Source organism: Prorops nasuta, unplaced genomic scaffold, assembly GCF_024137725.1.
Source record: "Prorops nasuta isolate Cenicafe-Biocafe unplaced genomic scaffold, Cenicafe_Pnas_1.2 PNAS00018, whole genome shotgun sequence".
Taxonomy (NCBI): domain Eukaryota; kingdom Metazoa; phylum Arthropoda; class Insecta; order Hymenoptera; family Bethylidae; genus Prorops; species Prorops nasuta.
Window position 1 is genome coordinate 1,561,168 of NW_027116815.1, and position 24,573 is coordinate 1,585,740.

A 24,573-nucleotide genomic window follows, 5' to 3' on the forward strand; every position below is an offset into this window, starting at 1 on the left:
TCTCATCCCCATCCTCCTCCCCCTCTTCCTCCCCCTTTCTACTCTACTCATCAACTGCAGCTTCGATCCAAGCAAAATCGACTTCCACGAATGCTCGCTCGCCTCCCAGCGAAACCCAATAGCTTGAGAAAAACTATACTCAGTCAAAGCCATCACTCTCGTCTATTTTTTAAGTTTCAATTTTATATCCAGCCCACGCGTGTCCTTCCACAGACAAATTTTCCGAACCATCTGCCGATGAGACCAGAAGAACTTTGGCGAACACCAATCAACTTCCAAGAAAGTCTCGTTCCTAGGAAACCTTAGAGTCTCGGATTGTCAGCCTGTTTTTCGTTCTTTTTCACTACCCCCCCCCCCCCCCTCCCTCTTCCACTCCACGCCGTACGCGCTTTTTTCACCCGAGGCTCAACCCTACCGCGCTAAGATGATTCCTGGCCATTATATCCGTGGGTAGCTATACGAGCTGCGTCCAAGACTATCTCTAATCATCATAATGACTCGACCGTTTACGTTTTTAGATGCTACTAACAAATCGCCTCGCTTCGCTTGCTCTATCCACAGTGACGTGCCATGGCTAATTTTCATAATCCAAATTTTCCTTTCATCAGTAATGTTTCGTCAAATTAGATTGCTTATACGATCGGATGGATAATTTGGCCAGTGACTTCTACCGTTTCACTTATCCAATACTCGGTCAAAAAAATGTTCATATGTTCAAATGAAAGCTTCTTCGAAACCATTTTAAGAAAAGCTTTACCTAAATCATGAGAACGGATCATTCACGGAGATAAATCGGTTTGAAAATTGGAACGGTCAAACAACTTGCTACGTATAAGAGAGTAGTGCCTCGACGGCGGTAGACATGACTTTATCTACTTTTATATGTACTTGCTCTCGAGACGTTACCGTGTCTCTTGATTGCTTGATGTTGCATCTGTTTTTGTTTATAGGACCAATACTAGGTCTAAGAAACTAATTTTATCCTGGAAAAAATAAAGTGGATTAAAAACTCTCCCAGTTTTTTGTTTGTTTTAAATATGAAAAATATATTAGCTGTTTGCCATCTGTTTTATATAGGATCCTGTCAAAGGTGGATTTAAGTAATAATGATTTTTTCGTAAATTCAAATGAAAATCAAACCCAACTTTTTTTAGTCTATAGTGGTTTTCCTGAAGAGAGACAAGTTGACTGATTTTATTTTATCGTCGCGAGACATTTGCACGCTTCCCGTCGACGCACGACTTACCTAGGAGAATCCCGCGTTCCAGTCTGGATTTCGCAACGTCTTACGTAACGTTTGGCTATTCCACGCGAATTTGTTAGTTTGTGGCGCCAGGATCGATCTCCTTCTAACCGCTTCGGGCCAGTCCTGAATTCGATCAATCTTTACAAGACTTTCTCCCCCCTCTCCTCCTCTTATCCAGTCAACGTTTTCACCTACCAACCCTGGCGCAGTCACGAAATATCCTCCGGTATGAAATTTTCGTCTCCGATTATAAAATACCACAGGCATTTCTAGCTAAGTGAACATTATTCAATTTACAGCGTGGAGACCCTGTCTCGGTCGAGTGAAACTCGGTTCGCTCTACAAATTCTTCCATAAATCCGACCAACCACTAAAAATGACCATTCGCCCGATAGCTGCCAGCGTTTGCTCATTCACATCGAAAAGCCCCTCCCCCTTTCCCTCGGGGACCGGCAAAAATATCATTGCGACTGTTTCGGGCCTTGAAGATAATACTTTGCTAGAATTTTTCTGCAAAGAGAAAAAGGAGAGGGCGTCGAAAATTTTAGTGGCGCGTTGGGGTTTGTGGGAGATCGCGCAGTTGTAGTGTGGGCCCCGTGGGCCTTTTCTCCACGAGCTGTAGTGGTTGCGCACTATAAAAGGGGCCCCTTGCTCGCTCCAGGCCCCGCGGCTCGACCCGGCGCGGCGTGCTCAGATAAATATGCGGGAGGGGCCGGAATTCCTCACTCGGCTGCATTCCAATCCCTCTCCCCTTTCACCTCCCTCGGTCCCTCTTACCTCCTGCCTGTCCTCCCCACTGAAACACGAACACTACAACCATCACTACCACTACTACTATCACCGTCATCTCATCCGCGTCTCCCCCCTTCCTTCCTTACAGCTCACTGTAATGCAGACTTTTCCCTGTGCCCCCCCCCACCCCCCACGCTTCTCGCAGCTTACCTCTGCAACTCTCTCGTTCTCACTGAAAATTTTGCACTCTCTTATCCTTACACTCCGTAATGCAGACTTTTCTCTTGCCCCCCTCCAACCTCTCTTGGGCCATCTCTCTTCTCTTTCCCTCTCGCTGCACACGCGTATACATGCAATGCTGCGCATGGAACCAGTGCAGAGCTCTTTCTCTCTCCACCAAGGAGTGGGTCGACCTTTTTTCTTCCACTTGCTCATCTCGCTTCTTCCTCCGACTCCACTAAGCCGCGAAAGATGTTATTCATTGCACTGACGGTCGCGACCACGGAGCCTTTAAGATCCCCTTTTCCATCTATTAGCCAAATACCTCTTAAAAGACGTCGATAGGCCAGCCTCGAGCGAGCCACATGCTAAAAGCTATTCCAACCTTTATTTTCGTGCAGCTCCTTTCTCTCTTGAGGAATTCCACCGCTGCATCGATTCTTTCTCTTCCGTTTGCTTCTATATATCTCCTGGAATTTTTAGGCCTAGCCCTGGTGATTTGTTTCGGTCAGAGGAGATTCTCGGGAGAAACAGTGTCGAGAGAAGCGAAGATTGTTTTGAGTGCTCGGAGAGAAGCTGATGTCTGTTTGGTAGTTAGGGCGCGTGCGCACCTTTCATTCCCGCGCGAAGAGCGTCTTCGCCGAGTCCTGCGGGTCCTACTCGCCACGCCGAGATGGAGCCACCGATAGCGCTCGTGTGTGTACATGCGTGCACACAAACCCGTAGGCCGCATACAAACTCACTCACGCAGGAAGCTGATGAAGCGTGCCTATATTACTAGAAGCAGCTTGCGAGTCTCAAGCGGATTTCGCACACGCGATCATTGGCATTTGGGCTTTTCGCTTGGAATTCTCAATTCTCATGAACGATCCTATATGCAGATCCTTCGATATAGTTAAATCTTTGCATCCAGATTAGCCACGTGGAACGTACGTACCCTCCTCTTTCTCTCGTATACTATTTCATTGAAGAATTATTTATCGGGTTGGAGAAATTCCAAGCGAACTCTCTGCCTCGGGGATTCTCGCTCCTCCATCCTTGAATTCCTTTAATCTCCTGAAATATTCGACCAGCCGAATGAGATATTTGAAAGGAAAATTAAATTTTTGCCCGTTCATTTGAATATTCCTCGGGGCCGCCGATAAGTCTTCATTAAATTGGTGGTCGAACGAGGAAGCGGAGTTGAAGTGATGGCGAGAGAAGAGTGTGGTGTGGGGAGGGGGGGGGGGGGAGGCAGAAAGGATTCTCCATCCGTATTTCATTCTTCCGTAATGCGGAATGTATTTTTGTATTGCAATATACAGACGTTGCCCACGCACAATATACGAACGACGTGCAGGCACGCGCGCGTCGTCAATTATTATCGTAGGCGGTGGATCGTATATCGAAACGCGCGACGACCTTTCTCCGCGTTTTTTCCGAAGAGGAATTCCTCGGGCCGAAACTGTAAGCCCCCGCCTTTCCAATTATCGATCATTATCGCAAAAAGTTCGCTCTCGCATACCGCGATCAAATTTCAGCATTTTCCTGAAAATATTCTCCTCTACGGGAATGTTCGAGACTCGGTTAATTAATTCCATATAGGAGCAAAAGATTGTCTTGTCACGTTTGGATTGGATTGACGTGCAAATGGGAATTTTTCATCGGATGAGAAGTCGATCTACAAATGGAAGCCTCGGAGGCTTTATATTGCGCACCGGGGATGGTATTCCCGTGGCGAACGAGAGCTGGTGGTTCGCGGGCTTCGGTGGAAGGGGGATGGCGGAGGGGGGGGGGGGGAGAGGAGAAGAGCAGATGGACCGAAGGAACGAGCGAGCGAAGAGAGCGAGAGGGAGAGAATAAGCAGCGAGGCAGGAGAAGGAAAGTCGATGGAATGGAATTCAGTAATCAGTTAGGCATTCGGCTCTAGCATAGCTAGTCAGGCGGTATAAATCGCAGTCGTTTGTACGGGGATATCTGGTGCTCCTCTTTCAGCCTCCGGCCTCTCATCTCCCCCCCCCCCCCCTATCCCTCTCTCTCTCTCTATATATATCTATCTATCTATGTTTCTTTCTCTCTCTTTAAGCACGCTTCAACTGTGACCTCTCTTTCCCCCCTTTGTTTTTCCACATCCTTCACCGGTACTCATAGGCGACTACAACTTTTTGAATTTATTTACTTTTCGCGGGAAATTCCAGAGAGAGAGAGAGAGAGAGAGAGAGTATATATATATATATCAAGAGCTGCATCTTTATGTGCAATTTCTGTATCTCTATATGGATCTCGACAAAAGTTGTCTCTTCCGCCAAATTCCGCCTGTCCTTTCGACTTTCGATCCAGGAATGCTATTCTTTGCCTCGAAAACCGGAAAGGCCGAAATTGTCGGAGCGACCGTAACAGGAAGTCATCCGTCTCGCTCTTTTCCTCACGCGTCTTTCTTCACTTTGGCAAATTGGTCGATTTCAGAAGGCTTTACGAAATTCTTTGGAAAAGTGTACCAAGTGGAATAAGGATTTAGAGTTTTTCGTTGTATTAGGTGAACCGTGGAAGCTGTTTGGGTGAAGGAATCGTCGAGGGAGGAAGGCAAAGAATTCCTTTGATCGAAATTACGGCCAACTAGATTGGAATGTGCTTATATACGAACGTCCTTCCTACCTTTTTGTTAGTCTCTTTTTGGCCAAAGCTGAGGTCATCGGCAGTGGAGCATTTCTCCCGCGTCCTTTGTATATACCCACCACTATATACTTTTACTATATAGGTACCTTCTCCGTCGGATGACGGTGTTTAATTTTAAAGCGTCGAAATCCGGAAGAGAGCGTTCCAAATACCTCGGACACGCCATAATTTACTCTACCTGCCAGCGTAACCCTCCTACGCCAAGCGTGATCGGCTCCTCGACGAGCCTCGATATTTCACGCGAGCCGCTCAAGACTCGTAGAGCGACGAGAGATACGATTTCCAAGTGTGGTTAGGGCGAACAAAAATGGGCCAGGGGTACCACCACTGGGCCCACGGGCATGACCGAAACAATCGGGCGCTCGCCTCCTTTGCTCTAGATGGAAGAGTCGATCGTGCCCCGACGATCTACGATCGAGGCCCGGGACAAATAAATTCCTCGTGGCACACGTGCGTGGGCCCACTATTTCAGCGCGGGTTAAACGTGCACGTGCTGCTTTACGGGGACTCGTGCAGGCTGTTCTTGCCGTTTTCGTATAGCGTCCTGGTCCCTTTGGGCCTCGTGGAAGAAGGACGAAGGAAGCGCGAGAGACAGGGTGTAGATTGATGAGTAGAGCGAAAAGGAATGGCGCGAGAGCTTCGAGGCGGGAAGGAGGGGCCTGGGGTGGGGGAAAGAGAGGAGAGAAAAAAGGGTACTCTTTCCGCGAGGCGAGCGAACCGGCTCGTATACTCGATAGCATCTGCAGGACTCCGACAATAATAGTGTGGACCGAGAAATATGCGCGCGGGGGCCCCCCTTGGGCCTTTCGTGAGGGCTGGCGTGGAGTGAGTTGCAGGGCCCCGCAAGGTCCCAAAGGAAGGGGCGGAAATGTGGAGAGTGTCGGAGAGAAAGAGAGAGAGAGAGAGAGAAGAAAGGGGGGGGGGAGGGGGAGAGACTTCTCAGTTCTCTCTCCTCTTAGATGATCGGAGACACGCTGATGGGCCTCGTGGAGCGGTCCCAGAAATTCCAACAAGGACGGGGCATAATGCGCGACTCAAGGTCGGTTCTACTACCGTACGTGATGGGACCACGCTCTCGCAGGGTCGTACCGTGACCTCGGTGGGCCCCTCCCCACCCGATCCGCCCTAGGTCCTTCGCCAATCCCCACTCCCTTATACTCTCCCCACCTCGCTCTCCGCAGTTTCTTCCTTCGGACCCAACTCCCCCCCCCCCCCCCAACCCCCCGCGCGGTCGTGCGCCACCGCACTTGCCCCAGGCTCGTAATAGGGCCCTCTGACTCCACCTCTCTCCTTTTTCTCTCTTTTCATCTCCTCTCTCATTCCTTACCACCCGTTACCACCACCACCTCCCTCCCTTTCCTTCGCTATCCGAAAAACAATGCAACAAAAACATTGTAAAAAACGAACCTTCCAGCCAAATAAGTACTCCGCAACGCGTTCAAAACAAATTCTGCACTTGGCAATATTAGGCTCTGCGTTGGTGAGAGTATAGTGGACTGCCTTGAGGTGTAGTGGTGGCGGCTCTGATGGTGTTTACAATGACTTTGGCCAGGAATGCGCTGAAATCAAAGTTCCATTTGGGAATTCATCTGGAATGGAATGCTCGGGGTTTTTAGCTCTCTTTCTCCTCTGTCGTGCGTGTACGTAGCATCTCGAAGGTTTCCACGAGAGAATAGGGGATCGAACAGTAAAAGTTACTCGTACAGGGTGATTCTGATGTATCGATCGATCGATTATTCGCTTTCGTAGCAAAAGGGCAGGTGGAATTTTGCAAATTCGTCCATCAGTCAAAGTGTCACGCAGTCCTGTAGAAATAAGAAAAGAAGAGAAAAGGAAGAGACTTGATCAACGCGAAGAAGTAGAAGAAGGGTGGAAGGATTGGGATGAAGAGGAGGAGGTGAAGGAAATAAATCGGGAGTGAGAAGAGGCACTTAGTATTCTGAGAAAATCATTGATGCATCGTGGGCACAAGCGCAGGAGTGTACGAAAGAATTGCGTAGGATTGGAGGAAAAGGATATGCGCGCAGGAGAGGATAGGAGAGACGAAGGACATTGGTATACAGGGGCAAGGGCGCGGGACTCGTGTTGAGACGGTCCTGCGTGGCTCGAGACGAGGCCCGCCTTTTTACAGGAGGTTAGAAGGAGCTACGCGCACCGAGGCCGCGCAGGATGAACAAGGACGGAGTTAAGCAAATCCAATGGAAGGAGAGAACTCGAAGGGAGAGAGAGAGAGAGAGAGAGAGAGAGCGAGAGAAAAAGAAGGACGAGGGAGGAAGCCAGAGAGAGATTCTCTTCTGCAGAAGAAGAGGAGACTCGTTGCAGGCACGAGGGAAGACGAGGAACGCGAGATGGAGCGAGCAGGACGGGGAAGAACGAGATAGGAGGTTTCAAAGAGGAGGGGAGAAAGTGGCGGTGGAGGGGAAGGAGTAGAAGGGAGAACGGTGGATGTGGTAAGGAAAGAGAAGAGAGGGAGGAGAGGACGACCGGGAGTGCAAGAAGCGAAGGAAGAGAGGCAAAAAGAGGAAAAAAGGTGGGATCCCTTAAAAATTGAGACCCACAGAAGTGGGGATCGGAATTTCGGGCTCCGTAACCGGCCAGTCTCGAGGAGGCCTTCGCGAAGATGAGGTGAGGAGAGATAGACCCGAGGGCAGAGGAAGAGAGAAGAGAAGGTGCCCGTGTCTAACCAGTCTCCGTGTACCGGCATGGACCGTCAGTACACCCTCTGCGTACTCGTACCGGCGCATCAGTACCGTACATATGTCGACGACTATCACCAGCGACGGGACCAGCAACACCGTCGCCACCAGCAATGCCAGCAGAGACGCCAGCAACAGCAGCAGCCTCACTTGCAGCAACCGCCGCAGAACGTTCACCAGCAGCAACAGCTTCAGCAATACCAGCAACGTCTCCAGCAAAACTACCTCCAGCAACAGCAGCAACAGTTCCAGCAATACCAGCAACAGCGCCAGCAACAACAGTTCCAGCAATACCAGCAACAGCGCCAGCAACACCAGCAACAGCTCCAGCAATACAAGCAACAGGTACAACAGTACCAGCAACAGCGGGAGCAACAGGAGCAAATCTACGAGAACGTCGTTTCTCAGTATCGCATGAGGATGTGCTATCACAATGATTACGAGAATGACGAGCAGATCCAGAGGTTTTACTGGGAACAGTGCTACAGGCGCGACGATTCCGACGCCACGGCTTACTACTACTGCGAATACGTAAGGAGCCAGTGTTTCTTCTTCTCCCCCCTCCCCCTCCCCCTTTGGCTCCTTCTCTCCACCTTCTTCTCTCTACACCCTTTTTCTCTCTCAGTGCGGTGTTCCATCCAAGTGCTCTTGCTCGTTCTTCGCTGTGTTTTTCACCACGAAATCGCCAGGATTACGAATCTCCCTTCCATGGATTAATCAGGATCGATATAACGACGCTTGGACGCGAATCGACCTTGAATGGAGACCGCTTCGAGGATTGCTCCGTTTTTAAGCCTCTAAGTGGATTATTATGCTACGAGCTGAAGAATTTGCGAAATTCGATTCTCCCATGCAGTCGAATCGTCCAAACTGGGTTGTTTTTTTTATTTCGATCCCCCGAAATGCTACGCTTCCGTTTTTTGCTGCTTGGGCTTTTCTGCCTCCCAAGGACACGCTTCGATTTTTTTCACTGCTGGAATGCCGCCGTTTGAGATCCACCTGTGAATTCGCTCGATCCTCGCACGAAATTGCTAATCATTTGTTTGAGAAAGTCAACGGTGTTGCTCGGCTCGTGGAATTCTCTGCGGTAGAAATCTAGTTCTCGACAGGGAATCGCTAGTTTGCTCAGATTTATATATATATACCCGTGGAATGCGTTGGCTTTCGAGATGAATTTCAATCGTTACGAAAGCAGAAAATATATTGCCGCGGAGTGTCGAATAAGCTGATGGTTGAGTTAGGAGGAAATACTTATGTTTGTGAAATCGCTCATGTTTGTCCTTGAAATGGAGTTTTCCCAGGATTAGCCGAGATGTTTTGAGAATCGCTGAGACTGCGTTTCGTCGCAGAATTGCATCTCCGTCGAGAAAAACATTAGACAATCTTCTGAACGGATACTGAAATTCCGAGAGGTCAATAGGCACGAATTCGATCGAATTCTGGCGACAGGGAAAATAAAATTGATATGCTAGAAGAATATTTATATTTCGAGGTATGCAGCAGCTTCTTGAAATCGATGAGAGATAAAATTCTTTCGTTTGACTCTCGATGTGAAAACGTGCAAAGCTCCACGTAGGCGTAAGACTGGCTTTTAAACGATTTCATTTTGGCCTCTGCCGATCACTGGTATCCGGTATACATCTCGGTCGAGCCTGCTGCGTGCCTTTCCTCGCGCTCCATTTTCGGTGCGTCCAACTCCTTTCATTGAAAACCACCTGGCCTTTTATTGCTCATTTTAATCCCCTCCCCCTCCCCTCGACCCTGTGGATACCCGCGAATCGTCCGTTTCCGATCCTCCTCAGTTCTCGATCAAACTGCTCTTATAAAATTACGAACGACCAATTATCAATCAAAATTTAACAGAAACCCTCCCCAATCGCTACATTCTCACTGATTAAAATTCATCGTCCGTTGATAAGTATTTTTACCAGAGATTTGTGTATCAAAGTTAAAAATTAATCCACGGTATCTTTGTATGTATAAATACAGTGAAATATCAGTACGATCAGTCCTGATTGAATTATCCAAATCTGACGTGTGTGTTTTTTTGTAGCTGCCACTTGGAGTGGATTTGCAGTGTGTTTAATTGATTCGTGAAATTTGTGTTTCAGGCGAAAAAGGAGATCTACGATGTGAAGCAGCAGAGACTGTGTCTGGCTCAGGATGAGTACAATCATCTGAACAATGCGTTAACAACGCTTGGTGCTTCGCGTACCAGTTGTGAGTAAATCTTCATATTCGTCGATTCATGCGTGATTAAGCTCTGGGAGAAAGTCGAGAATTAATCTTGTTTATTTTCTTTCATCGCAGTGTGTTCCAGCTCGAGCTCCTTGAGCACCAAGTATGACCCTGACCTCTTGAAATCTGACGTGGCTCTAGCTAGGAGTCGAGTTTCCAGACTGAAGCGAGAGCTCGAGCAGATTCGAGCCGAGATGAATTGTACGCAACGGGGAGTCGACACTCTCGCCAGGTATAATCAAAACTCAAACCTCTCTGATAATAAATAACGTAGTTATATATATATATATGTGTGTGTGTGTGTGTATACTCTGACAATTGCGTCTTGGGGCCAATAATAATAACGCAACGTTTGACCCTTGCAGCGTGGAACAAAAGCTGAGTGGTCATCATGGCGGTTGTTACAACATCACGGAGGCCCAGGCGATAATGACGGAGCTGAGGAACATCCAGAAGTCCCTGAGCTCCGGCGAGAAGGAAAAAGCAGAGTTGATGCAGTCCCTGGCACAGCTGAAGGACGAACTCACCAGGTTACAATTGTGCGAGGGAAGTCCAGAAGCGAGCACTTTGAGCTTGCCACAGGAGAAGCTCAGCACAGCGTCTCAAACCGACCTTTCCGGAGAACTGGTACCGATTGGTACCAGGTTGGCCGAAATGGCTCGCATGAGATTGCAGTATGACGAGGCTAGAAAAAGGATACAGCACATTCAGCAGCAGCTCGCTGACCTGGAGGAGAAGGTGATACCAGGCCAAACCGAAAGTGACAAGGATAAACTTCTACTCTTTCAAGAGAAGGAACAGCTCCTGAGGGAACTCAGGAGCATCACTCCACGTACCAGAACCCAGCAGGATATGAAGAAGATCCAGTGCGAGATTCGACGTCTCGAGCAAGACTTGAACAATGCTTTGGAACTCTCCAACAAAACCATAACCGACAGAGTACGTCTGCACGAGGAGAAGCAGTTGTTGCTGCAGCAACTCAGAGATGCTCTTAGGTCCATGGCCATGTTGGAGGGTCAGCTGAAGACTCTCAGTGCAAGTACACTGTCGGTCAGCAGTAGTTCCAGCCTTGGAAGCCTCAGCACCACCAGCAGCAAGGGTTCCCTCAGCTCCGGACTGAGTTTCACGGATATCTACGGTGGTCCACAGTGTTTGGGACCGGTGAGCTCTCAGCAGGAGCGACCAGTCGATATGGTCGACCTACACAGACGCGTAGAGAGGCTGCTAAGTAGGGGATCGGAACAGAACAATCTGGTGGGAACACCGTCGCCTGGAAGATCCCAACCTAGTCTCTCGCCCAGGTCCAGTCTGTCCAGTGTCAGTCCTCCAGTTTCACCGCTATACGAGAACGCACCGATGGGTCCTCCGCCTGCCTACGAGCAGATCGAGATGCAGAGGAGACAGCATCAGCGAACGGCTCAACCTTCAAATTACACCCACCTGGACGGTAGTCAGTTGGAGGATAGACTGGCGGAGCTCAGGCTCAGTCAGCAACTGCCTCATGACGCTGTTCAGGATCGTCTGAAGCTGGTGGTTGGTCCACATCCGCAGGTGGAGCTTCAGTCCAGCAACATGTCTCAAGGAAGCGGTCTTGGAAGGCCGACCAATTTGTCCGGATTGTGTCAAGATCCTCCACCTCTCTCGCCCATCAGCGAGACTCCACCTCCTACCGGAATTCGCTCAAGGGCGAGTAGTTCCGGTACCAACACCAGATCCGTCTCTGCCGCCGTTTCCGACGAGAGCGTCGCTGGAGACTCCGGGGTCTTCGAGGCTTCCAACAGGAGGAAACTCTCCGGCTTGATCGGGGATGCTGACCCCCTGAAGACTGGAGACATGAGTCTCGAGACGGCGCAAGTCCAAATTAAACTTAGGTAAAACTCGGCGTGCATTCCCTCATTGGGTTCAACCCTATATATCCTGGCTACTTCTCGCTGAATTTGGCATTAATCGAATGCATTGTGCAGGTACTCCGTGAGCGATGGACTTTTACACGTTGGCATCGAACGTGCGAGAAACCTTGCTGCTCTTTTTATTCCCAATAACGCCGAAGTGTAAGTATATATTACGAGTATTGCTAATTTGCACTCTTAAAGCTGCAGTCGAGACACGAGTCATTATCTTGGATAAATTTGCATTGAATATTTACGAAATATCTTAACGCGATTTTTGTCCGTGACACTGTCTGGATCATTGACCAGGGAGACACGTTCACCTTCGTTATATAATGCAGCCATTATCAGCTTTAGAGAGGCTCGCAATTAATTTTACGAGTGCTGAGTAAGCTATTCGTATGGCCATTGTGCGAAGTGTGGTCGTAAATTCACGACTTCCTCGGCTGTTAGGGAAAAGAGGCAAAAGAAACCAATAAAAGCACGCGTTCGTGCAAAAATTTTGATTAATGACGGCCCTAGTTTTTATGGACATTTATTTTTTCTCATTTCATCAATGAACGCAAGCAAAACTAACGTCGAATTCATCTGCATAATTAATAGGATTTTCTCTCCCGATCGAGACACACTCGTCCTCTTCAATAAGATATATCGATGATTGTCGCGTGAACTTGAGAGCCCGGACTAAAGATAGGATGCTTCTCTTTTTACAGGTATATAAAAGCAGCTCTACTCCCGATGCAGCCACCGGTTAGTCACATGTGTTGCACGAAACCAGTTACGGACCTACGTAAGCCAACTTTTGGCGAGACATTTCCCATTGCGGTGCCATTGAACAAGCTCTACACGAAGACGCTGCAGGTTAATGTTTGGTGCACCGGATCAGAGTCTGAGGAGTGCTTGGTGGGTTTCCGGAAACTAATAATTTCCTCCATCTTCAATTGATTAATCGCATATGGAAACAACGCTAATCCTGGTACCATTTGTCATACAGGGTTCTGCCCAAGTCTCGCTGGCAGACTTCAGTCCCGAATCACCGAGCGTAAAGTGGTATAATATACTCTCCTTCCGGTTCATGCAGCCCTCGGAGAGTCCCAGTCCAAGTACCAGTAACGTCTCCACCGTGCTAGCTTCGACTAAGCAAGCCAAGCACGACAAGCAGGAGTCGGATATATCGGTGTATCGCGGGACGCAGGCCCAAAACACCAAGGAAGAGAGTAGCGACGAGAGCACCATCATCAGCTCCCAAACATCCACCTTGACGAGGAACCAGGGCTGCGACGAGTTGCAGACTGCGGTTTCTCTGAGGCTGGAGGAACTGGCCAATTGTCTTGGTAGCCCAGAAGAGGAGGATGAAGACGGTGGGAGTGACAGTGGGAGCGAGGACAGTGACGAGGAAGGCATTATCGTTGAATTCATGATGGAGGATAACGTTTTGGAGGATGTACTCGAGCACGAGGTATGTTTGGTGGGGTTATTTGTACAGAGGCGAATCCATTTATGTAAATCGATCACATCGGTTGGAGATTAATGAAACTGTGCTCTTTCTCGACACACAGGAGGATGAGGAGTTGATCGAGGAAGCGAGGCAGACGCAGGATAAGGAAACAAACACCGAATGTGTATTCATTCCAGAACAGGGTAAACAGAGGAAGCTGTCAGCTGCCGGTGTAACGCCTGGCGCCATCCACGATGATAAGAACTCTATTGTGATCAAAAGAAGCCAGACCTTCTCACCGAGTGCAGCAGTCAGCAAAAATCATTATATCTGCCGTGTAAGTTGAAATTCTGACCCAGTATGCGTTCGATTTCTCCTATCAGCATTTAATATCGGAATCCGAACAATATTTATCTTAGATTTTTGAATTCAATAAGTGGCTGCGATAATTGTTACTAACCACGCGAGCTGTGCATTTCGTTAGATTTACCTGTCGATATGCTTTGCAACGTTATTAACGATTGGGAGATTAAAATAGAATTTTTTTGTAGCTCAATCGAAGCGACAGCGACAGCAGCATGCCCCTCTACCGCCGAGGAGGTCCATTTCAACGGAACTCCGTGGAGAGGCGTTCGCTTCGTTGGCGAAGACCTTCCTCCGCTCTTAGTTGCAAAACCACGTCCAAGAAATCGTCTCATCTGCCTCCGACCACCAGGACCTCGTTAGACCTTGAACTGGACCTTCAAGCCCAACACGCCAGACTGAACAACCTTCACGACGAGCTGAACAGGCTGCGCGAATTGAAACAGAGGCTCGAGCAGGCTCGAGAAAAGGGAGACACCGATTTGGCAGCTTGGCTTCTCGAGGACCACAAATTCCAGAACTTGATGGCGCAGGCAGAGAGTGGAAAGAACGGGAAGAGTGCGGAGGATAAAAAGGTTGAGAAGATGCTTAAAAAGACATCTAAAGAAATTTACAAGTTGAGGAAGACGAAGGCTGGGAAAGGGAAGCCCGACATCATATCTTTCAAGTGAGTTTACAAGATTTCCAGTCGCAATGTGCTAACTAATGGTATTACCCCAGTGTGGATTCGTTCTAATAATGTTTCGCACTTTTTTTTTTTTTTTTTTTTAGGGAGAAGATGGCGTTCTTTACGCGAGTTAATCTAAATGTTCCTGTACTCCCACCGGAGGATGTTTCTACAGAGAATGTAACTGCTGCGTTGATGCCTTTGCCTCAGCACAGACGACACGCCTCAGAGCCAGCCACTTGCGACTCCGGGTCGTCGAAACTCGGTGGTCAAGAAACCTCCAGCGACTCCTCATCGAGATCCAACAGTGTCTCCACTGGCAGTGCACTGGTAGTGGTAAAGTGCACCAATAGTACACAGTCTTTCAACGAAATCCTGCCGAATTGCAACAAAAAGTCGGTGAATTCGAAAGGCCGACCGAACGAGCTAAGCGTACGGAGTACGGAAAATGGCCAAGAAGTTGCTAAACCTAAAGAGGAGAATGGCAACGGAGAGCCAAAGAGGTACGAGTACGTCGTCGACAGGGTTCTTGGAGTCGAGGTGTAACGTCCAGCAGTTCCAGTTTTTAGCGCACTACCAACCGGAGAGATCGAGTCGTCTCGAGTGTACAAAGTTTTCCGATGCCAATGTTAGAATCGCTTGAATTTTAGTTCGATCACACTAGATTCACAATAGTGACTTTGCGATATACTATATATATTTTTCGAAGTTTTATATATATACTATACTTGGTTCCTTATTGGGTGAGGCACCCATTTGTTAAATATCCAGTAGGGAGATTTTCTAATCTTTTTCTCGAATTCTCCGTGCCTTACACAGATATTTTTGAAGATACGCATGAGATCACGAATGGGAAAGGAAAATCTAAGATTGAGAAATAGGTTTATTATTAAAGGTGGAAACTCTCTTAATTGAATGAAATTTGAAGGATCGTATCGTTCGAGTGATCGAAGTAAAGAAAGATCTTTCTTTAAAATTCTTCACCGTTAATAATTGCAGTGTTTATTTGGTTGCATTCGGTATATGCATCAAACTGACTGTTAATAAAAAATAAATTTTATTCTCATATACGCATACGGTTGACACAATTGTTATTGCTATTTGCGATTTGATATAATATTCGAATGGTTATTTTAAGCACGAAGAATCGCAAGTGTTTCCACACCACGTTGTAACGTGCAATCGTCTTTAATGCTACGTTGTGACTGTACAAAGCTTACCACACTAGCGGACTGTAAATATAAATACGAAAATATAACTTATTTAATTGAGATTCGCTAATAACTATTTATTTCTTTCTCGATTTATTCGGGATATTCGTCCCGAGTTTGCGTTATTCGTTTTTTTTTCCATTTTTCTCTGCGAATCAGAGCACAGGACCCACCGAGCAGCTGGTCTGCGAACCAATAATGGAATGCTTGCGCCCTGGTTGGCTCGTAACTTCACCGAAGCACAATTTTGCCAGCAAACAAGCTCTGTTAGTGCCTTGAAAAATTGTTCGCCTTACTTTTATTCTCCCGATGAACCGGCGAGAATGAAAGAACGCGGCTTGTAATGATAAGATTCGCTACTAGCCAACTGAATGAATATACTGAAAAATACTCACTATCGAGGAAGCGAGTATTAGCTCCTCGTTGCAGGGCATCGAAAGTGCCAGAAAAAGATCGGAGCCGACTGTTTACATTAGTAAGAAATTCTGTAACAAAACAGTAACGACACTGTCAAATTCTGTCTGGTAGAACGAAAGCGGACGAAGAATAAGAAAAATCCGTGTTACTAATGTCGCGCTGCTAATTATTTTAATTGCCAAAAGTGAAAAAGAAAGTAGATGAATCTGATATTGCGAGATATAGTAGTATATTTTATTTAGAACTGATAAGATCCTTCGTTAGGATTGATGATATAAAAATAGTGCCTGCTAGATAGTAAGAGCGTTAACGATGTTTTTAAAAGGCAAGATTATTTCCAGCGTATCGTACGCCATATTAAACGTATGTACATTGTGGGACCTGGAAGGGATGGGGAGTTATATAGCGTCTATAGTGAAAAATTGCGCAAAATTTGTATATAGGTTTGTAAATATGCATCGAAGCAAGCATGTGTTTCTTCTGTTTATAAATGAATATAAATATATAAATACGATTCATAAACTTTATATATATATATATATAAGTATATATATGAACCGTCGTATCGTTTATATATGTATATACAAATCTATATAAATAAATATATACATATATATATATATATATATATATATATATATATAAATACGCATACATCTAGAAGAAGATATATTTATATTACTCGTAAGGGACTTCTGTAACGAAATGAAATTCACTCTGCGAGCCGCATACAATTCTATAGGGTGAAGAAAAATTACCAATTGTTAAAAGAATAGATTCTCACTGTGAGCAACGACAAAGAATAACCTTGACGAACTGCAAGAAAGAGTAATGCTTTTAGCCCGAAATTCTCTCGACTATATCAAAAGCCGCCTTTATTAAAATGTCGAACCTTTTACAACCGTGTATTTAATTAATGTTATGCTATTGTATTATTAACTACCGCATAGCGCCTTATTGTATCGAAATAAGTTTAATATTGATAATAATGACGTTAATGGTAAAGATAAGAATGATAATAACAATAATGGTAATTTCGTAAAGGGACACATACATACACAGACACGTACAGATTCGCAGGAACAACCACAATTACAGCATGATTTGTAAGTAATGGTTCGTATGGTAACGATTAAAATAAGTGCAGAATATCACAAGTTTTTTCCTTTGCATTTCCTCCTACTGTTATTTCAGGGATTTAAAAAAAATACACACATATGCAGGTAATACACAAATATATCAATGGTGTACAAAATATAATGAAGAGACAGCAAAGGCTTGTTGGAAAGCGAAGGAAATGCGATTGTCAGGTTGACAGTGCGCAAGTGTGTGCAAGAGAAGGTTATCATCGGTCAGCGGGGGGCCAGTTGGCGCCTGGATTCCCACTATTCCGTGACCGACGCGACGACCTCGACGACCGTCGTCAACGTCGCTATCGGTCTCCCTCCCTCGACGATTCTCACTACCCTCGGTCAGCAGCAGTCGAGCGGTGCGCGTTCTCCGTGATGCTGCTCTATTCCATCGACTCCATCGTCCACACGACGCTCTCAGTCTCTGTCGGAGCGGCGGTACAAATCATACTTTTTCTACTGCCACACTGCAACCTCTACAAAGCGCACGCAGCCTTACCTCCTGGAGCTGGTCAGTCTTCGACAAATACCCTTCGTTTGCCAATCGACATCCCAACCATCGCACTTATTATTACTTGCAAAAATATTAATTAAATATCAATTTTTTTATTTAACCTTTGCTTTCGTACAGCACAATTTTTATCAATATTCTTTATTTATTATAATTTAATCAATGTATTAAACTTCACGCTTATTATTATATAAAAATATATTGAAGAATGTAAATATTTTGTTCAATATTCGCTTTTGTATATTTAACATTATTATATCAGAGATTTTTCTCTTGGATGTTTTTTTTTTTGTTTAATTTGGTAAAATTTCAATCACTCGCAGGCACTGCTTTGGCGCGCACGTTTTTTGGAGAACACGCGTTTTGGAAATTCACGGTTGATCGCTGCTGGTGCTTTCGAGTAATTCAACGCTGTTTTAACTCTCCAAGTAGTATACGCGCCAGGTAATCGATATTATTATAGACACACCACGCTCTGCTCCGTTTAGCCTCACCACGAGACTCCTGGACAGTACCCTGTATAAACCTAGTTGCTTGCGTAAATTTTTATTCGCCTCTACTTTAACAATGCATTTCTCCACTCTGGCCAATTCTATTAAAACTTCTTTGCTTCGTACTACCTTAAACCCACCGCATGTAATTTAGTTTAACAACTTTCAACCACCAGAGTCAGTTTTCATTAGTTGCAATTTCTCAAAGCTACCAACGGGATGTACTTACTTAGATTTTAACATTTGTCTCAAAGCAGTCATAATGTATCCTTTAGTGGGAAAGTTTTCATACAGCATTTTTCTCTAATAAGTTCCAATCGATACGATCGATATTTTCGTGACTCTTCCTGATCAGACAGTTATATGTGAATGATAATTTGTCTAATCTTCAACATCCTCTCATTTTTGCATTTTTTTACAGTAGCAGGTGGGATACTTCAACATTTATGGGAAAAATATTGAAATTACAAATTTTTTCAACAATTACGAGCACTTCTGAATGGAGGTAAAGGGATTTCAAAATGAGGAGTATATACGAAGGGTGCAGACAGAGTTATTTGAATTACGAAACGCTTATTTTGTGCATGACAAGTGGTGCCGTAATTTATTACCGGAAGCACGTGATTCTTTGGAGAGGGGGGGGGGGTTGATGCAGCGGAATCGAATCTTTCGGGCCTGCACAGTTAATCGCAGCCAACTTCGCAGATTCTCACCATAGGAACTTTGTTTTCTATCGATTTAACACTTGTCGGAGGGCTAAAAATACCCGCGATTCACCACTTTCCAAAGGTCTCTGCGTATACGCGTGCTGAAAACCCATTAAATCTATTTTGTCCAAAAGAGCAGATTTTTTCTAATAAACTGTTTGAAAAACGTTAGGACCAAGGATAGTTGAAAGGGAAAATGACGAAGTTGGCGAATTTCAGGAAATCAACGAGAGGTCATGGGGCGTTTTTACGGGAAACAAAGGAACGCGGAGAATCCCATGACGTTTCCGGACCGGAAGTGCAAGCGGAGCGTGAAATCAGGTCGTTTGCACTACGCTCTATATATATAAAAAAGGAGAAAAACATGGTTAGCGTTGAAACCACCAATTGCAATGACTGCCATGACTGGTTCAGCGAAGCGAGGATCCAATCTCGGATCGATAAATAGGCGTCGGTCGATGGAAAAATATGACGATCCTAACAAACTTATCTAAAACTTCTATTATTTCTCCAATATGCATTAATGGATTTTATGCTCCATTTGCCGGCGAACCGAGGAATTTTTAATACGAGATGTGCCTTACCAAGCAAGATATAGATGACCTTGGGAATCATTTGGTTTATTGAATGATATATTGCTCGACCTACTCTATATACCTTTATACTTTCTTGGAAATATAGTTAACAGAGTCAATTGTGTTATTTTAAAAAATTCTCCTTTAGCCTAAACAATGAGTGCTGCATGGAGGAAAGTCGAACAATTGGTTTCTAGAAATATCAACAAGAGGTTTTTGTTTTTGATGGAAGGTAGGCTATTACGAGGGTTTCGCATTCCTGGGCCTTGATGCAGTTTTCACGAGGACGGGTCACGAGATCGCGTGATAAGATTCTTCGATGATCGTTTCTTGTCTCTTGGTTGTATATTAAGCTGAGTAGGAATGGGACTCCCGATCATCTCATCCACTGGGATATCGTGACATCGCGTGTGAGACGGTTCGTTCAACCCTGATCAGGAAGAGCAAATCGAATGGTATTATGAAATACCTCGATAAAGCCAACATTATCTTGCCATAAGTGTCTTCGTGTTTAATGGACGTTAAATTATTTGTCTCATCTTCGATGACGATTCGACATTGCTATTTATTTAATCTATGCAAAGATTTATGGTGAACCAATAGGGAAAGATTATTTCGGTATACGGCGAGAGGTATTTGGAACGTTGAAAGACGTTTATTTATTTACAATCCTCGTTAATTAACTCATGATTAATTAAAGGTGTGTAGGATAGATATTAATCACATATCGAATTATAATTATTTTCCACATTAAGTCGATTAGTATGGATAAATGATACGATTAGTGTTATTTATATTTTTGTATCTTTCCAGAGGACGAAATAATTTTACTGGAGCATTTACCAGGAGGTCGACAAGTTCATCTTCAGGATTTCTTCTGGACCGGAATCGAAGACGCACCACCATGGGTGGAGGATGGACATGGGCATGGAATAACATATTTTGAGACGAAAACTGTTCATCATATGACTACTATCTATGCACCTAGCAAACCCGGGGAGGATCACGATAAACCATCTGAGGATCCTGGTCCCCATGTTCCTGACTGCATATCTTGCATCGAACCTACACCCACCTTGGACGAGAACGAGGAAAATGACATTGGGGTCCTTATCGGTGATGACCCTGGTCCAAGGTGAGAGAAAGGAAATTTTGTTGTGTATATTCGAGTATTTTATTGCAGAGGCTAGAAGGGTTATCGTATATATATATATTATGTATACATACCATTTAGATATTGGTTGTTGACCGTTCTCCAAGCTGGAGAGGTGGTTCCTCCAAAGATCGAGCTACGATTGGCTCGTCTTTACAAAACAGCCTTCGACAGGCAGCAGCAGCGCCATCTTGGATTACTCTCCAAGGACCCCCGCGGAAGAAGACTCGGAAGGGTTCAACCGCTCCGCTTTGACAAGGTATAGAAAATAATTCCTTCGGGAGAAATTAATCCAGAAGAAATCTCTATCTAGAAAAACACAAAATTTGATCGAACAATCACTCGATTTGGTTTCAGATAGCCCATTTGAAGAACTTTACGTCCAACGAGGGGACCTTGAAAAAGGAACCAGTGTTGCGTGACAGTCTCAAGCGCTCAGAGGACGAAGAGGTGAAAAGAGAAGGATTAATGAAGACATCCCAGTTGAATGTGACGATGTACGAGAAATTAACTCATTACCACGTCGACCAGGTAAAAACCTGACGTTGTAATTGAAGACATCGGTGGAAAAAGGTGTTAACTCACATTTTTTTAGAAAATGATATAATACAGTTGTGAGAACTCTGTTTATATAGATCGAAGACGATTGAGCAAAGGAATATTCTATATTCATTGTATTTGATCATTTTTTATGATAATCTTGTCCTATCGCATATGACTGTATTTACTGCGAGAGAACTTTAATAACACACAAAATATTGAAAATTTGAATCGAAACCTTCGTTCACCAATGTCTTCGATTCGTATCAAAGCAAACATTGTTAACATATAATTATCTTCTACAACAATTTATAATATTTAACGTAATTTTTCCTATACTATAGGCAAATCAATCGAGCCATGAGATAAATCAGAGGAAAGGTTTGAATATAACAAGATGGCCGCGATTTGCAGAGGAAGATCGAAATTCTACTTTAGGAACTAGTTCGAAGCTAAGGACGGACAGGTCGATGCGGAGTTTGGTCCAGGTGCGGATGCAGAATACCAGTGTTATCGAGAGTGGTGCAACCAGATTGATCTATACCGTTCATTTGGACGGAAAGCCAGTTCCGGCGGAAACCGCTTCTAGGGACATGGCACTTTTATCCTCACAGGAGGTGGCCCTCGAACTCGGAGCCCCGGTTATTGTACAGAGCGAACGTAAGCTTTTAGAATAACAAGTAAATTTTTATTCATTGTTTCTATATACATATATGTATATTTATATACATATACATTTCGTATAATTTATAAACTGGAAAAATTTCCAGCATTTCTAAAGGAAACTCGTGCATTAGCTCTTTCAAGAAAAAGAGACGTTTGGCTGTTGGTGGGTGCTGGAGGGGCAGCCATTGTTATTCTGGTGGTCATTGTCTCCGGAATCATCTTGATAGCCAAGAGGAAAAGGGCTCACAGTGCAGCAGTGGCTCCTCCTAGTAGAAGTATTCTTAAAAAAGAACGCGAATTTCGAGCTTCCACTGTTACAGCGGGTGGTCAGGACAATGCTGCGTTCTCCACATCCGACACTGATAAGGTAAAGATTAACACCTTTATTTCACACCATACTTATTCATTAAAAACAAGGTTTCATTTTCAATAATATTTACAAAACAATTAATGCTCTTATTGTTTCAATATTCCGAAGAGTCGCGTTGTCCAAATAAAGACAAAGTTTCAAGGTCAATTAGTTTTTGTTAAAATTTTTTAAAAATTCCTGAAAAATTCCCATATTCTTATTTCTCCTTTTACGAGACCCCGAGGCATTGATAATTTTCGTGTATCAACGATTCGATTTTACGCGCGTAAACTCCGAGCTCGCGTGTTATAACAACCGCATGTTCACTGATGCCACGCCGCGTCGAGAGACATAGACAGGACAGTGGGGACAAGCGACAGAACGCGAGGGTTCAATGAACGCGGAGAATAAACTTTGTCGAGGGTGCTCTAGCTTCGATATCGATCTCGTATATATATATATATATATAGGTACATCCAGAGTATTACTCCTTGTTATGGTCTATGGATTATTCCTTCTATTATATACTGAGACTCGCTATTTTACTCGTAGTCCGATCTTACCAGCCAAAGACCAACGCCGGTTACGTTGTCCAGAACACCGGCTACCCCGGATTCACCAGCGAGTCTCGAGGCTGGCTTGCACGAGATTTCCAGCGACAACGACGAGGAGACCCAAAAGATTTGGGACGCCAAAGAACGTTCTGGACGAAAAACAAGGTGATTAAAATCATTTTATTGTTAGACGCTGTGGGATATTGAGGTTTGACCTTGTTGTTTGTCGAAGAAGAACGGCAACCACGAGGATGATGAGGACAAACGCGATGGATCAACCGAGAACTCCGGATTCCATAGACTCAACGTCCGAGAAGATCGAGACATTGGATTCCGTAGAGACCGGCCATCCCCGACAAGAAGAAGGCCATGCCTCGCCTCATTCCTATCTTTCCATGCCGTCGTGCAAACAATTTCCCAACATGAGGAGCGTCGAGCCTCTATCAAAACTTCTCGAACCAGTAATGGTTGGTTTTACTATTGCTATTATTATTAATGATTACCCTTTTCTCCATAATTATCATGGTTAATTGAATTTTCATTTTTGACAGGTGAGACACCTCGACGTTGATTCTCCGGAAACGTCTAGGCGTGGTCATGCACAAATTTCGAGGGCGTCCAGTACCGCTAGAGATCCTGGAGTTGTTGGGCCCATTGTTTGGAATTTGAGGAAACAGAAGCAACTCGAAGGTGCTTTGATTCGAATGAAGACAGAAAAATAAAAGATTGACAAATGCGAAATTTATCGTTACGTCGTTTCTGGATTATTATGCAATTTTCTTTAAAATCGATTGTACATTTTTTTATATAATTAATAACATCGTTGGTCTATAAATGACGTAACTTTTAGTGAAATTAATTAAGACGCTAAAACGCGAATTCTCAAAAGTCTCCGAATTTCGACAGGTGCATCGGAAACGGAAGCGGAGCCTTCTGCAACAGCTGGTCCAGTGGGCCGCGCGAGAAGAAGATTACACGAGCTCCTCGAGGACTCCTTCAGCCTGTTCGGTAGTCGAGATCCCAAGGCAAAGGAGTTACAGTCTGCCGCAACTTCCGGTTTACATGCGACGGATACTCTCGCGCCCTTTCCGGATATCAGAGGCAAATCAGCTCACGTCAGGTATTTCTTTTTGGTTTAGTAAAAAATAAATACAGTTTTTTCATCAAATATCATCTGTTATAATAATTATATTATAATAATAATATTTTTTTTTCATTTTTCAAGTCCCGTCGCGACCCCAACGACGGAATTGAAAACCCGACCGAGGACGTCTGTACCGCGTCAGGGCTTTGAAGACGACATCGAGGAGACCGGATTCGAGAGTCCGATACATCCGAAAGGTGCTTGGGGCTCGAGACCACTAAGCGCAGGTCCATTTCATAGACCCAATCTGCCAGAAGTAGATATTAGGCGAGTGCTGGTAGACTCGCAACTTCCTCCGGAGGACCCAGCCGTACAACTCATCACTACAATTAAAAAAGAACTAGAAAAATTTTCGTAAAAGTTTACTAGTTATGTCTAAAATTTAAATATATGTGAAATTACCCATTTTTACAATCTGAAGAAAAAAAATACATAGGTATTACAAGTTTTTACTCTCTTGTTGAGCCATGCATACGAGTAAATGACCATAATTTTTTACGATCGTCCATGTAAATAGCTAAAAATATCCTGTAATCTTAGAAAAGTAAACAAAGGTTATTCAATACTGCTGGTTACTTAGATTTCGTTAAGAATAAAACATTGCAATTGTCACGTTTTATCCGTCCAGATTGATGTATTATTTCCATTTATTTAGAGTTTGTATCTAATAAAAACCAGTCAGCGAAAAATAATGTGTTTATCGTTAGAATTTATAGTAGAAATAGGTTGAAATAAATGTAAAAAAAGAACAAATTATCGTTGGTAAAAAAAGGTAGGTAGGTTTCTTTGTTACCGATCGATCTAGGTTGGCGCATGCGTAGTTGGTTCAAGAGGGAAGAAGGGCGCGTTCCGTGCGAGTTTTTCTGAATTAGGACGCTAGTAGTCGCCACCGGTCGCTTCCCAAGCAATCCAAGCTGTTATGGCAGTGGGTCTGGATCTGACACGAGTGGGCAGCGAAAGATCCGATCGGAAAGCCGTCGTT

At 44.7% G+C, this 24,573-nt stretch overlaps 3 protein-coding genes across 5 annotated transcripts in view; all 3 read left to right on the top strand.

Annotated features, from left to right (window-relative positions):
- kibra (WW and C2 domain containing protein kibra) overlaps positions 1 to 16,922 on the top strand; it is a 43,883-nt gene extending 26,961 nt beyond the window's left edge. The window contains exons 4-12 of the mRNA XM_066737982.1: positions 9,660 to 9,768; positions 9,859 to 10,018; positions 10,152 to 11,657; positions 11,751 to 11,837; positions 12,389 to 12,578; positions 12,670 to 13,134; positions 13,235 to 13,450; positions 13,665 to 14,143; positions 14,248 to 16,922. Coding sequence (XP_066594079.1) covers positions 9,660 to 9,768; positions 9,859 to 10,018; positions 10,152 to 11,657; positions 11,751 to 11,837; positions 12,389 to 12,578; positions 12,670 to 13,134; positions 13,235 to 13,450; positions 13,665 to 14,143; positions 14,248 to 14,689 — 3,654 coding nt within the window. The 3' untranslated portion in view covers positions 14,690 to 16,922. The remainder of the gene's footprint in view (positions 1 to 9,659; positions 9,769 to 9,858; positions 10,019 to 10,151; positions 11,658 to 11,750; positions 11,838 to 12,388; positions 12,579 to 12,669; positions 13,135 to 13,234; positions 13,451 to 13,664; positions 14,144 to 14,247) is intronic.
- LOC136779920 (uncharacterized) lies at positions 6,807 to 7,995 on the top strand. Its single transcript, XM_066737869.1, has 3 exons — positions 6,807 to 6,907; positions 7,251 to 7,438; positions 7,540 to 7,995. The coding sequence occupies exons 1-3, from the start codon at positions 6,807 to 6,809 to the stop codon at positions 7,983 to 7,985; spliced, it is 735 nt and encodes a 244-aa protein (XP_066593966.1). The 3' UTR covers positions 7,986 to 7,995.
- LOC136779982 (uncharacterized) lies at positions 16,922 to 24,377 on the top strand. 3 transcript variants are annotated; one of them, XM_066737983.1, is made up of 11 exons: positions 16,922 to 17,412; positions 19,999 to 20,320; positions 20,420 to 20,597; positions 20,696 to 20,869; positions 21,223 to 21,538; positions 21,649 to 21,911; positions 22,446 to 22,612; positions 22,683 to 22,914; positions 22,999 to 23,137; positions 23,354 to 23,567; positions 23,673 to 24,377. In XM_066737983.1, exons 1-11 carry the CDS (start codon positions 16,989 to 16,991, stop codon positions 23,947 to 23,949), a joined length of 2,706 nt encoding a protein of 901 aa, XP_066594080.1. In that variant the 5' UTR covers positions 16,922 to 16,988; the 3' UTR covers positions 23,950 to 24,377. The 3 variants fall into 3 exon arrangements, with proteins under 3 accessions (XP_066594080.1, XP_066594081.1, XP_066594082.1); XM_066737984.1 differs by having other exon boundaries at positions 21,676 to 21,911; XM_066737985.1 differs by having other exon boundaries at positions 23,337 to 23,567; positions 23,673 to 23,837.
- The last annotated feature ends 196 nt before the right edge of the window (positions 24,378 to 24,573 follow it).